Genomic DNA, 14803 nt, shown 5'->3' on the forward strand with positions numbered 1-14803 from the left:
AGTGGAAGGTGTCAGAAGATTCATGGATGCAGGCGTGAAGAGGCTGGATAAGTTGAGAAAAAAAGTCGAGATAGGAAGGAATCATTTCCATGGGGCGAGAACAGGCTGAAACATTGGGTCTACCAGGGCAGTCCTGTTTGTAGATCTTGGGATGGATGTAGAATCGGGCTGTGTGGGGTTGGGGGTCTATGAGGTTGGAGGCCATTGAGGGAAGATGCGGTCGGCAACCGTCTTTCAAATGATGGCTTGATGTTCGGTGGTGGGGTCTTGGTCCACGGGGAGGTACGAGGTGGCTTCAGAGACTGGGCGTTCAGACTCTACAAGTTAGAGGTCGGTTCGCCAATCAACAGCAGCGCCACCCTTGCCAGCAGGTTTAATGACAATATTAGGATTAGGTACGAGAGAATGGATTGCTGCAATGTCAGAGGGAGGTAGATTAGAGTGAGTGAGTGGAGCAGAGAAACTGAGACGGCCGATGTCACGTTGGCAGTTCCCAATGAAAGGAACTAGAGACGGTAGGAGGCCAGAGCAACGGGTATAGGGGGAACGAGAATTCTGAAAATGGTAGGAAGCATTCTCTGTGCGGGGGCAGATTCTGGCCAGATAAGTGGGCACGGAGGTGATGGTGATGGAAGATTAGTGCAGCATTGTGCCGATCTCGAAATTCACTGAGTTAGGGGCGTATGGGATGCTGATCATATGGGGTCAGACCGGATAGTAAAAACACAGCAATTGCTGAAATTGGAAGTTCGATGTCAGCTCAAGGAACAGCTCCTCGTCTATTGATTAGACACATTACAGCCTTCCGGATTCAAAATTGAGTTGAACAATTTCAGATCATAACTTTGCTGTATTTCTTTCAGATGGCAGCCATTGCTGATGATTCTGCTGTTCCCATTTACACCTCCACTAGACCCAACTTTAGTTTCGTTACTTGTCCCATTACCATTTCCTTTTGCTTGGCACTATCACCAGTTTTGTCATTTATTCTCCCCTGACTTTGCGTATGTTCTTTGCTCCACTCCCAGCTTTCCCACTACTGTACTTGCTTAAAAACCTGTTACATATTTTTCCAGTTCTGGTGAAAAACCATCGATCTGAAACGTTAACTCTGTCAGTGTCACCAAAGATGCTGCCTGACCTGCATAATATTTCCAGTATTTTCTGTTTTTATTTCAGATTTCCAGCAACTACAGTGTTTTGCTTTTATATGTAATAAAGAATAGTCAACACGGATTTTAAGAGAAAGTCATGCTTTACCAACGTTATTGAATTAAAGAAGAAGTTACAGACAATACAGACAAGGGTAATGTGGTGGGTGCAATATACATGGATTTGAAAAAGGTCTTCGATAAGTTAGCACGTCATAGAAACAGGACTGACGTCAGGCGATGTGGAGTCAGAGGACAAGTAGCAGAATAGATAGCTCGCTGGCTACAAAACAGAAAACAGATAGTTGGGGTTAAAGGTATTTATCAGACTGGTGGAAGCTCAGAACTGGTGTTCCCCAAGGATCGGTGCAGGGACTGCTACTGTTCATCATTTGCATAAACGATTTGTACTTGGGATTTGGAAGTACAATTTTAAATAAATGGAGTACACCAATCTGGGGGCTATAGTTAATACCGAGGAAGATTGCAACAAAATATTAGAAGATATTAATAAACTTGCAGAATGGGTGTGTAAATGGTAAATTAATTTTTTTATCGGTAAGTGTTAGGTGGTGCATTTTCATAAGCAGCATAAGGAGGCCACAAAATCTTTGGAAAATAAACGCTTAATTGAGATAGAGGAACAAAAGATACACTTAAACTAATAATTAAAACTAGCAATGGAAGTTAACAAGGGCATAAGAACGCAAACAAAGCAAGGAGGTTCAATTCAAGTGGAATTTAATTGAAAAGCAAGGACATTACTTTAAACGATAGCAAAATACTGCAGATGCCGGAAATCCGAAATAACAACAGAAAATGCTGGAAAAACTCAGCAGGCCAGGCAACATCCATGGAGAGAGAAATAGACTCAACGTTTCAGGTCGAAACCCTTTGTCAAGACTGAAAAAGCACACGGAATGAAACAGATTAAAAGGCCAGGCTGGGAAAGAACAAAAGAGAAGTGAAGAGACATTAAGCGGTATTCAAAACGAGACGAGATGGTGGTAGGAATAGTGGAGACAATAAACGGCTCTGGATTAGATGTGAAATGCGCTGGCAGAATGGGAGGCAGCTGCCATGTGGGAGAGAAAAAAAGGGGGAGGGCCAAAACAAAGTTATGGATAAAAAATATAAGTAAAAATGTAATGGGGGCCGAGGTCTGAGTGGAATGGGGCAGTGAATTAAAAGGACTGGTGACCGGAAGCTCGGGGTCATCCTTACGGACTCAATGGAGGTGTTCTGCAAAGCAATCACCCAATCCACGTTTGGTCTCCCCAACGTAGAGGAGACCACATCGTGAGCAGCGAATACATTATACTAGTTTGCAAGAAGTACAAGTAAATCGCTGTTTCACCTGGAAGGCGTGTTTGGGGCCCTGGCCAGTGGGAAGGGGGGGAGGTATAAGGGCAGGTGTTGCATCTCCTGTGCTTGCACGGGACGGTTCCGGGCAAAGTGGAAGGGGAGCTGGGGGTGATAGAGGAGTGGACTAGGGTGTCTTGGAAGGAGTGGTCCCTACGGAATGCTGAAAGCAGAGGGGAGGGGAAGATGCGTTTGGTGGTGGGATCACGTTGGAGGTGGCGGAAATGGCAGAGGATGATCCATTGAATGTGAAGGCTGGTGGGGTGAAAGGTGAGGACAAGGGGAAACCTATCGTGGGTCCGGGAGGGAGGGGCAGGGATGAGGGCAGATGTGCGGGTGATAGAATGGACACGATCGAGGGCTGTGTCAACCATGGTAGAGGGGAATCCTTGGTTGAGGAAATAGGAAGACATGTCGGAAGCACTGGTGTGGAAGGTGGCATCGACGGAGCAGATGCAGGGGAGATGGAGAAACTGGGAGAGTGTATAGAGTCCTTACAGGAGTCGCAGTGGGAGGAAGTGTAGTCCACGTAGCTGTGGGAGTCAGTGGGCTTGTAGTGAATGTTGGTCAATAACCTATCCCCAGAGATGGAGATGGAGAAGTCGAGGAAGAAACATAGAAACATAGAAGATGGGAGCAGATGTAGGCCATTTGGCCCCTCGAGCCTGCTCCGCCATTCAATGAGATCATGGCTGATCATTAAACTCAGTACCCTGTCCTGCCTTCCCCCAATATCCCTTAATCCCTTTAGCCTTAAGAAATATATCCAAAAGCTTCTTCAATATATTTAATGAATTGGCATCTACTGCCTTCTGTGGTAGAGAATTCCACAGGTTCACCACTCTCTGGGTGAAGAAATTCCTCCTCAGCTCTGTCCTAAATGGCTTCCCCCTTATCCTTAGACTATGACACCTGGTTCTGGACTCCCCCGCCATCGGGAACATCCTTCCAGCATCTAATCTGTCTAGTCCTGTTAGAATTTTATAAGTTTCAATGAGATCCCCTCTCATTCTTCTAAACTCCAGCGAGTATAAGCCCAATCGGCCCAAGCTCTCCTCATACGTCATTCCTGCCACCCCAGGTATCAGTCTGGTGAATCTTCGCTGCGCTCCCTCCATGGCAAGAACATCCTTCATCAGATAAGGCGACCAAAACTGCACACAATACTCAAGGTGTGGGCTCACCAAGGCCCTGTACAACTGCAGCAATACATCCTTGTTCCTGTACTCAAACCCTCTCGCTACAAAGGCCAACATACCATTTGCCTTCTTAACCGCCTCCTACACCTGCATACTTACCTTCAGCGACTGGTGCAAAAGGACGCCCAGCTCTCGTTGCACTGCCACTTCTCCCAATCTATTGCCGTTCAGGTATTAATCTGCCTTCCTGTTTTGGCCACCAAAGTGGATAACCTCGCATGTATCCACATTATACTGCATCTACCATGCATCTGCCCAATCACCAAACCTGTCCAAATCATACTGGAGTTTCTCGGCACCCTCCTCACAGCACACACACCCACCCAGCTTTGTGTCGTCTGCAAACTTGGAGATATTACATCTAGTTTCCTCGTCTAGATCATTAATATATATTGTGAATAGCTGGGGTCCTAGGACTGATCCCTGCAGTACCGCAGTAGTCACAGCCTGCCACTCAGAAAAAAACCCGTTTATTTCAACTCTTTGCTTCCTGTCTGCCAACCAGTCATCTATCCACGTCAGTACCTTGCCCCCAATCCCATGTGCCTTAAGATTACACGCTAATCTCGTATGCGGGACCTTATCAAAAGCCTTCTGAAAGTCCAAATACACCACATCCACTGGTTCTCCCTCATCTGTTCTACCAGTTACATCCTCATAAAATTCCAGTAGATCAGTCAAGCACGATTTACCTTTTGTAAATCCATGTTGACTTTGCCCGATCTTGTCACTGTTTTCCAAGTGCTCTACTATAATATTTTTTAGAATGGACTCTAGCATTTTCCCTACTACTGATGTCAGGCTTACTGGTCTATAATTCCACGTTTTCTCTCTACCACCTTTTTTGAACAGTGGGGGAACATTAGCTACCCTCCAATCCATGGGAACTGTTGCAGAGTCTATAGAATTTTGGAAGATGACCAGCATTGCATCTACTATTTCGAGGGTCACTTCCTTAAGCACCCTAGGATGTAGATGATGAGGCCCTCGGGATTTATTGGCCTTCAATCGCGTCAATTTCCCTAACACCATTTCCCTACAAATACTGATTTCATTCAGTTCCTCCCTCTCATTAGAACCTATGTTCGCCGACATCTCTTGGAGATTATTATTGTCCTCCTTTCTGAAAACAGAACCAATGTATGTATTTAATTGATCTGCCATTTCTGTGATCCCCATTAAAAATTCCCCTGATTCTGACTGCAAGGGACCTATGTTTGACTTCACCAATCTTTTTCTCTTCACATGTCTATAAAAGCTTTTACAGTCAGTTTTTATGTTCACTGAAGCTTACTCTCATACTCTATTTCAACCTCTTGATTAATTCCTTTTTCCTCCTTTGCTGAATCCAAAACTGCTCCCAGTCCTCAGGTTTACTGCTTTTTCTGGCCAATTTGTATGTTCTCTCTTGGGTTTTATGCTATCCTTAATTTCCCTTGTTATCCATGGTTGAGTCACCTTTTTTGTTTTATTGTTATGCCAAACAGGGATACATAGATACATAGATACATAGAAGATAGGAGCAGGAGTAGGCCATTCGGCCCTTCGTGCCTGCTCCGCCATTCGATGAGATCATGGCTGATCCTTTAATTCAGTATCCCGTCCCCGCCTTCTCTCCGTAACCCTTAACCCCTTTTGCCCGTAGAAATATATCTAATTCCCTCTTAAATATATTTAATGAGCTGGCGTACACTGCCCTCTGTGGCAATGAGTTCCACAGGTTCACCACTCTCTGAGTGAAGAAATTCCCCCTCATCTCTGTCCTAAATGGTTTAGCCCTTATCCTTAAATTATGTCCTCTAGTTCTGTTCTCACCCGCCAAGGGAAACATTCCTTCTGCATCCAGTCTGTCTAGACCTGTCAGAATTGTATACACTTCTATGAGGTCCCCTCTCAATCTTCTAAACTCCAGTGTGTACATCCCTAAACTACATAGTCTCTCCTCATAGGTCATTCCCGCCATTCCTGGTATCAGCCTGGTGAATCGCCGCTGCACCCCCTCCATGGCAAGAACATCCTTCCTCAGATGAGGCGACCAAAACTGTACACAGTACTCGAGGTGTGGTCTCACCAGTGCCCTGTACAGCTGCAGCAAGGTATCCCTGTTCCTGTATTCTAACCCTTTTGCTATGAAGGCCAGCATACCGTTTGCCTTCTTGACCGCCTGTTGCACCTGCATGCTCGCCTTCAGTGACTGGTGTACAAGAACACCCAGGTCTCTCTGTACTTCCCCCTCTCCCAATCTATTGCCATTTAAATAATAATTTGCCCTCCCGTTCCTGCACCCAAGGTGGATAACTTCGCACTTGTCCACATTATAGTGCATCTGCCATTTATCCGCCCAATCGCCCAGTCTGTCCAAATCGCTCTGGAGCTTCCTGGTCTCTTCCTCTGAGCCCACCCCCCCTCCTAGTTTAGTGTCGTCTGCAAATTTGGAAATGCTGCATCCGACTCCCTGATCCAGGTCATTAATGTAAATTGTGAACAGCTGGGGGCCCAGGACAGATCCCTGTGGTACCCCACTTGTTACTGCCTGCCATTCAGAAAATGAGCCGTTTATTCCAACTCTCTGTTTTCTATCTGACAGCCAGTTCCCTATCCACGCCAAAACTTTCCCCTTTATCCCATGAGCCTCAATTTTCCATGCTAATCTTTTATGTGGGACCTTATCGAAGGCCTTTTGGAAGTCCAGGTACACCACATCTACTGGCTCTCCCCCATCTATTCTACCAGTTACTCCCTCAAAAAATTCCAATAGATTAGTCAAGCACGATTTACCCTTTGTAAATCCATGTTGACTCTGTCCTATCCTGTCCCCATTTGCTAAGTGCTCCGCTATTTCATCCTTAATGATGGACTCCAGCATTTTGCCCACAACTGATGTAAGGCTTACAGGTCTGTAATTACCTGCTTTTTCCCTACCCCCCTTTTTGAATAGTGGGGTAACGTTAGCTACCCTCCAATCCATTGGCACTGTTCCCGAGTCTAATGAATTCTGAAAAATCATCCTTAGTGCATCCGCTATCTCTAGGGCCACCTCCTTCAGTACCCTAGGATGCATGTTATCAGGCCCTGGGGATTTGTCCACCTTCAATCCCTTTAGCTTCCTTAACACCATATCCTTAGAGATATTGATTTGCGTCAGTTCCTCCTTTGCCAATGTCCCTATTTTTCCCGATATCCCAGGGAGGTTTTTTGTGTCTTCCTTCGTAAAGACTGACCCAAAGTATGCATTTAGTTGATCTGCCATTTCCTTATTTCCCATTATATATTCCCCCGTATCTGACTGCAATGGACCAACTTTGGTTTTCACCAGTCTTTTCCTTTTGATATACTTATAAAAGCTTTTGGAGTTAGTTTTTATATTTTCCGCCAGCTTGTTTTCGTAAGCTATTTTGCCCCTCTTGATTATGCCCTTTGCCCTCCTTTGCTCTATCTTAAACTGTTCCCAATCTTCCGCTCTGGCGCTTTTTTTGGCTATTTTATACGCCCTATCTTTGGATTTTATGCTGTCTCTAATTTCCCCTGTTATCCACGGTTGAGTCACCTTTTTAGATTTCCTTTTATGCCAGATTGGTATAAACAATTTTTGCAATTTTGTCATTCTATCTTTAAATGTTTGCCATTGTTTATCTACCTCCAGTCCTCCCAGGAACGTTGTCCAATCAGACCTACTCAGTTCCCGTCTCATGGCATCATAATTCCCCTTGTTTAAATTCAGGACCTTAGTCTCTGAGTCAATTTCTTCGCTCTCCATTTCGAGTGAGAAATCGATCATGTTATGATCGCTCTGACCCAAGGGTCCCCGTACAACAAGATTACTGATTAGTCCCTTCTCATTGCACAGTACCCAGTCCAATATAGCCTGTTCCCGAGTTGGTTCCTCGACATATTGATCCAGATAACCATCCCTCAAACACTCAAGGAATTCCTCCTCCTCATTATTTTTACTGATTAGGCTAGTCCAATCTATATGTAAGTTAAAGTCACCTATGATGACAGCTGTGCTCTTATTGCACGCTTCTCTAATTTCCCTCGTGATGCCCTCCCTAACCTCTATTTTACTATTTGGAGGCCTATATACCACTCCTATTAATGTTTTTCGCCCCTCGCTATTTCTTAGCTCCACCCATATAGATTCTGTATTAACTGAGTTAATATCCTTCCTTTCAATTGCATTTATCCCCTCTTTTACTAGCAATGCTACCCCTCCTCCCTTTGAGATGAACAAATTCTGTAATTTATCTGTGCGATCTTTGAATGTTTGCCATTGCCTATCCACCCAATCGATCCTACCCAGCTCGCAACTCATATCACAGTAGTTTCATTTATTTAAATTCAGGACCCTAGTCTCTGAGTCAACTACTTCACTCTCCATCTTAATGAAGAATTCTATCACATTTTGATCGCTCCGCCCCTAGGGGCCTCGCGCAACAAGATTGCTAATTAATCCTTTCTCATGACATATGGAAATGTCATGGAAAAGGACAGGGATGGGCTGGAAATAAAGGTTCTAAATTGGGGGAAGGCCGATTTTAATAGGATAAGGCAGGATCTGGCCAAAAGGGACTGGGATCAGCTACTTGTGGGAAAATCTGCATCGGAGCAATGGCAGGCTTTCAGAAGGGAGATTGAGATCATACAATGGCAACATGTTCCCGTAAAGGTCAAGGGTGGTTCCAAAAACCACAGGGAACCTTGGATAGCTGGGGATATACGAGAATGGATTAGGAAATAAAGGAGTGCTTTTGGCAGATACAAAAGGCTAAAGACGGAGGAAGCCCTAGAGGAGTACAAAAAGTGCAGGGGGATACTTAAAAAAGAAATTAGGAGATCAAGGAGGGGCCATGAAATAACACTGGCGAGCAAAATAAAGGAAAATCCTAAGATGTTTTATAAGTATATTAAGGGCAAGAGGATAACTAGGGAAAAAATAGGGCCTATTAGGGACAAAAGTGGCAATCTGTGTGTGGAGCCGGAAGATGTAGGAGGGGTTCTAAATGAATTTTTTGCATCTGTTTTCACTATGGAGGAGGACGATGTAGACATAGAAATAGGGCGGGGGGACTGTGATATGCTCGAACATATTAACATCGAGAGGGAGGAGGTATTGGCGGTTTTAACAGGCCTAAAAATGGATAAATCCCCAGGCCCGGACGAAATGTATCCCAGGCTGCTGTGTGAGGCAAAGGAAGAGATTGCGAGGGCTCTAACACATATATTCAGGACCTCTCTGGCCACAGGGGATGTGCCAGAGGACTGGAGAACCGCTAATGTAGTACCATTATTCAAGAAGGAAAGTAGGGAAAAACTGGGGAACTACAGGCCTGTGAGCCTAACATCAGTGGTAGGAAAATTATTGGAAAAAATTCTGAGGGACAAAATTAGTCTCCACTTGGAGAGACAAGGATTAATCAGGGATAGTCAACATGGCTTTGTCAAGGGAAGATCATGTCTGACTAATTTGATTGAATTTTTTGAGGGGGTGACTAGGTGTGTGGATGAGGGTAATGCACTGGATGTGGTATACATGGATTTCAGTAAGGCCTTCGATAAAGTCCCGCACAGGAGACTGGTCAAGAAGGTAAGAGCCCATGGAAACCAGGGTGCCTTGGCACATTGGATACAAAACTGGCTTAGTGGCAGAAGGCAGAGGGTGATGGTCGAAGGTTGTTTTTGTGACTGGAAGCCTGTGGCCAGTGGGGTACCACAGGGATCGGTGCTGGGTCCCTTGCTGTTTGTGGTCTACATTAATGACTTGGATATGAATGTAAAAGGTATGATCAGTAAGTTCGCGGATAATACAAAAATTGGTAGGGTGGTAAATAGCGAGGAGGGTAGCCTCAGTCTGCAGGACGATATAGATGGGTTGGGCAGATGGGCGGAACAGTGGCAAATGGAATTTAACCCGGAAAAGTGCGAGGCGATGCACATTGGGGGGACTAACAAGGCAAGGGAATACACAATGAATGGTAAGACCCTAGGCAAGACGGAGGGGCAGAGGGATCTGGGTGTGCAAGTACACAGATCCCTGAAGGCGGCGGAACAGGTGGATAAGGTGGTAAAAAAGGCATATGGGATACTTGCCTTCATTAGCCGAGGCATAGAATATAAGAGCAAGGAGGTTACGATGGAGCTGTATAAAACACTGGTTAGGCCACAGCTGCAATACTGTGTGCAGTTCTGGTCGCCACACTACAGGAAGTATGTGATCGCTTTGGAGAGGGTGCAGAGGAGATTCACCAGGATGTTACCAGGGCTGGAGCGCTTCAGCTATGAAGAAAGACTGGGCAGATTGGGTTTGTTTTCCTTGAAGCAGATGAGGCTGAGCGGGGACATGATTGAGGTGTACAAAATTATGAGGGGCATAGATAGGATGGATGCTGAGGAGCTTTTTCCCTAAGTAGAAGGGTCAATAACTAGGGGGCATAGATTCAAGGTAAAGGGTGGGAGGTTTAGAGGGGATTTGAGAAAGAACTTTTTCACCCAGAGGGTGGTTGGAGTCTGGAACTCACTGCCTGAAAGGGTTGCGGAGGCAGGAACCCTCACAACATTTAAGAAGCATTTGGATGAGCCCTTGAAATGCCATAACATACAAGGCTACGGACCAAATGTTGGAATATGGGATTAGATTAGACAGGGCTTGATGGCCGGCACGGACACGATGGGCCGAAGGGCCTCTATCCGTGCTGTATAACTCTATGACTCTATGACTCTATGACTCTACAGTACGCAGTCTAAGATGCCCTTGTCTCCAGTTGGTTCCTCGACATATTGGTCCAGGAAAGCATCCCATATACGCTCCAGGAATTCCTCCTCCACAGCATTGTTACTTATTTCGTTAGCCCAATCTATGTGTAGATTAAAGTCACCCATGATAACTGCTGTGCCCTTATTGCACGCTTCTCTAATTTCCCATTTAATGCCATCCCCAATGTTCGCATTACTGTTTGGGGGTCTGTATACCGCTCCCACTAAAGTTTTCTGTTCCTTGGTATTTCTCAGTTCTACCCATACAGATTCCACATCATCAGAGCTAATATCCTTCCTTACAATTGTGTTAATCCCCTCTTTACCAGCAATGCTACCCCACCTCCTTTTCCCTTTCGCCTGTCTTTCCTGAATATTGAATACCACTGGATGTTGAGTTCCCAGTCTTGGACACCCTGGAGCCATGTTTCCGTAATCCCAATCATATCATATCCGTTTACCTCTATTTGCACAGCTAATTCATCCACATTATTATGAATGCTCCTCGCATTAAGACACAAAGCCTTCAGGCTTGTTTTTAACACTCTTAGACCTTTTAGAATTATTATTTACTGTTGCCATGTTTGATTTAAACCCTTGATTTCTCTGACTGCTACCTTTGCTTGTCTCCTTCCTGTCTTTTGCTTCTATCATTGATCCCCTTTCATCTGCCTCCCTGCTCAGGTTCCCAACCCCCTGCCATTTTAGTTTTAACCTTCTCCCAGAGCACTAGCAAACACTCCCCCTAGGACATTAGTCCCGGTCCTGCCCAGGTGCAAACCATCCAGTTTGTACTAGTCCCACCTCCCCGAGAACCGGTTCCAATGTCCCAGGAATTTGAATCCCTCCCCCTTGCACCATTCCTCTAGCCATGTATTCATCTATTTCTACTCTGACTAGCACGTGCCACTGGTAGCAATCCTAAGATTACTACCTTTGAGGCCCTATTTTTTAATTTACCTCCTAACTCCCTATGTTCAGCTTTTAGGACCTCATCCCGTTTTTTAGCTACCTCGTAGGTACCTATATGCACCATTACAACTGGCTGTTCACCCTCCCCTTCCAAAATGGGAAGGGAAGAGTCAGAGATGGACCATGTGAAGGTGAGGGAAGGGTGTAAATTGGAGGCAAAGTGAATGGAATTGTCTAGCTCAGGGCAAGAGCAGGAAACGGCACCGATACATTCATCAATGTACCGGAAGAAGAGGTGAGGAAGGTGACCTGAGTAGGACTGGAACAAAGCATGTTCCACATATCCCACGAAAATGCAGGCATAGCTAGGACCCATGCGGGTACCCATAGCAACACCTTTGATTTGGAGGAAATGAGTGGAGTCAAAAGAGAAGTTGTTCAATGTGAGAACAAGTTCAGCCTGTCAGAGGAGGGTGGTGGTGGATGGGGAATGGTCTGGACTCTGTTCAAGGAAGAAGTGGAGTGCCATCAGGCCATCTTGGTGGGGGATGGAGATGTAGAGGGATTGTACGTCCATGGTGAAAAGGAGGTGGTTGGGGCCAGGAAACTGGAAAATGTTAAAGTGGCGGAGAGCGTCAGAAGAGTTGTGGATGTAGGTGGGAAGAGACTGGACAAGTGGAGAAAAGATAGAGTCGAGATAGGAAGAGATAAGTTCCGTGGGGCAAGAACAGGCTGAAACAATGGGTCTAGCAGGGCAGTCGTGTTTCTAGGTCTTGGGAAGGAGGTAGAAGCGGGCTGTGCAGGGTTGGGGAACTATGAGGTTGGTGGCCGCTGGGGGAAGATTCCCAGAGTAGATGAGGTCAGTGACCGTCTTGGAAACGGTGGTTTGATGTTCGGTAGTGGGGTCATGGTCCAGGTGGAGGTGGGATGAGGTGTCAGAGAGTTGGTGTTCATGTTCCGCTGGGTAGAGGTCAGTTGGCCAAACAACAACAGCACCACCCTTGTCAGCAGGTTTAATGGCATGTCAGAGTTGGATCAGAGAATGGAGTGCTGCAAGTTCAGTGGGAGGTAGGTTGGAGTTAGTGAGGGCAGCAGTGAAATGGAGATGGCCAATGTCACGGCGGCAGTTCCTTTTTCCTCAACCGAGGATTCCCCTCTACCATGGTTGACATGGCCCTCGACCGTGTCCATTCTATCTCCCACACTTCTGCCCTCACCCCTGCCCCTCCCTCCCGGAACCACGATAGGCTTCCCTTGTCCTCACCTTTTACCCCACCAGCCTCCACATTCAATGAATTAACCTCCGCCATTTCTGCCACCTCCAACGTGATCCCACCACCAAATGCATCTTCCCCTCCCCCCTCCTTTCAGCATTCCACAGGGAGAGCTCCCTCCGAGACACTCTAGTCCACTCCTCTATCATCCCCAGCACCCATTCCCCTTCGCCCGACACCTTTCTGTGCATGCGCAGGAGATGCAACACCTGCCCTTATACCTCCCCACTCCCCACTCTCCAGGGCCCCAAACAGCCCTTCCAGCTGAAGCAACGATTTACTTGTACTTCTTGCAAACTAGTATAATGTATTTGCTGATCACGATGTGGTCTCTTCTACATTGGGAAGACCAAACGCACATTCGGTGACCGCTTTTTGGAACACCTCCGTTCAGTACATAAGGGTGACCCCGAGCTTCCGGTCGCCTGTCATTTTAATTCACCGCCCCATTCCCACTCAGACCTCACTGTACTCGGGCACTTGCAATGTTCCACGGAAGCTCAGCATAAGCTCGAGGAACAGCACCGCATCTTCTGATTAGGCACTTTACAGCATTCCGGACTCAATATCGAGTTCAACAATTTCAGATCATAACCTCGGCCCCCATTACATTTAAACTTATATTTTATCCACATCTTTTGGTTTTGGCCCTTCCCCCCTAATCTAGAGCCGTCTTTTGTCTCCACTACTCCTATCACCATCTCGTTTCGTTTTCAATACCTCTCAATGTCTCTTCACTTCTCTTTTGTCCTTTCCCAGCCTGGCCTTTTAATGTGTTTCATTTCCTGTGCTTTTTCAGTCTTGACAAAGGGTTTCGACCTGAAACGTTGACTCTATTTCTCTCTCCATGGATGTTGCCTGGCCTGCTGAGTTTTTCCAGCATTTTCTGTTGTTATTTTTGAAATTACTTTAAAACATGTATGGAAACTTGGTTTAGAACCCACTTAGAGTAATGTATAGTATACTGGTCTAAAAAAGGATATACAAGCACTGGAGAAAGAGCAAAAAATGAGTTGTAAAAATGATACCAGAACGCAAAATTTAGAACTATCAAATAAGTCTGCATAGGCTGCGGCTCTTTCCTCTAGAAAAGAGAAGGCTGAAGGGTGTCCTCAAAGAAGTCTTTAAAATTATGAAGGGAATAGGTAGGTGGACATAGAGAAGATGTTTCCAATTGTGGGGAGTCCAGAACAAGGTTACCTGTATATAAAATAGCCGCTTGTCCAACAGGGAATTCAGGAGAAACCTCTTTACCCAGAGAGTGGTTAGAATGTGGAACTTGCTATCAGATAGAGTAGTTGAGGCGAATAGCGTAGATGCCTTTAGTTGAAGCTAGATATGTACATGAGGGAAACTGAACAGAAGGATATGGAGATAGAGTTAGATGAAGTACGGAGTGAGTAGGCACGTGCGGAGCAAAAATATCGCACAGACCATTTTGGTCAAATGGCCGGTTTCTGTGCTGTAGATTCTATGTAAAATCTCCCGAGTAAAGCCTCGCATATAACCCTGCAGAAATGAGCAGATAGAAAGCTCCCTTACCTGAACACACCACCCTCGCATTTTCTTTATGAGTACAGTCGTGTTTACCCCACGGTGCTGAGGGACATTCCCAGAGAAACGATTCGTTTCCCGAACAGTTCAGTTCATCCAACCAAACTGGGCCTGAGCCTGGTCCACAAGCAGTAGGAAGTTCCACATCCACCGCATTCCCGCAACCCAGCTGTTTGCAAACCACGTCAGCGTCGGCCAGGTCCCAGGAATCATCACAAACTGAGCCCCAGGTCCCACTGTAATAAACCTCCACTCGCCCAGCACATGGGCTTCCACCGTCGGACAACCTTAACTGCACGTGTCCTGTTAGAGAACAATACAGGAGGATTATACTTCAAATATACATTTATCTCATCACTCAATCCAAACATTGCTGCTTCTCCAGCTAAAGAAAATGGTGCTTTTAATGTGTCTGTGACAGGTACATGATATTATATCCCGCAACATCTGTCTGCACTTACATATTACATACAATTATACAGAATGTACAGCACAGAGTCAGGCCATTCGACCCAAGGGGTCCAACCCGGTATTCATGCTCCACACTAGCCTCCTCCCACCCCACTTCCCCTAATCCTTTCAGGATAACATTCTATTCATT

At 45.8% G+C, this 14803-nt stretch overlaps 1 protein-coding gene across 1 annotated transcript in view; it reads right to left on the minus strand.

Annotated features, from left to right (window-relative positions):
• LOC147083905 (scavenger receptor cysteine-rich domain-containing protein DMBT1-like) overlaps positions 1 to 14803 on the minus strand; it is a 48676-nt gene that overhangs the window by 14395 nt on the left and 19478 nt on the right. The window contains exon 7 of the mRNA XM_085980054.1: positions 14191 to 14505. Within this exon, the coding sequence (XP_085836180.1) occupies positions 14191 to 14505 (315 nt within the window). The remainder of the gene's footprint in view (positions 1 to 14190; positions 14506 to 14803) is intronic.

Source organism: Somniosus microcephalus, unplaced genomic scaffold (assembly GCF_052327205.1).
Source record: "Somniosus microcephalus isolate GS21.2 unplaced genomic scaffold, FLI_Smic_1.0 scaffold19, whole genome shotgun sequence".
NCBI classification, from domain to species: Eukaryota; Metazoa; Chordata; class Chondrichthyes; order Squaliformes; family Somniosidae; genus Somniosus; species Somniosus microcephalus.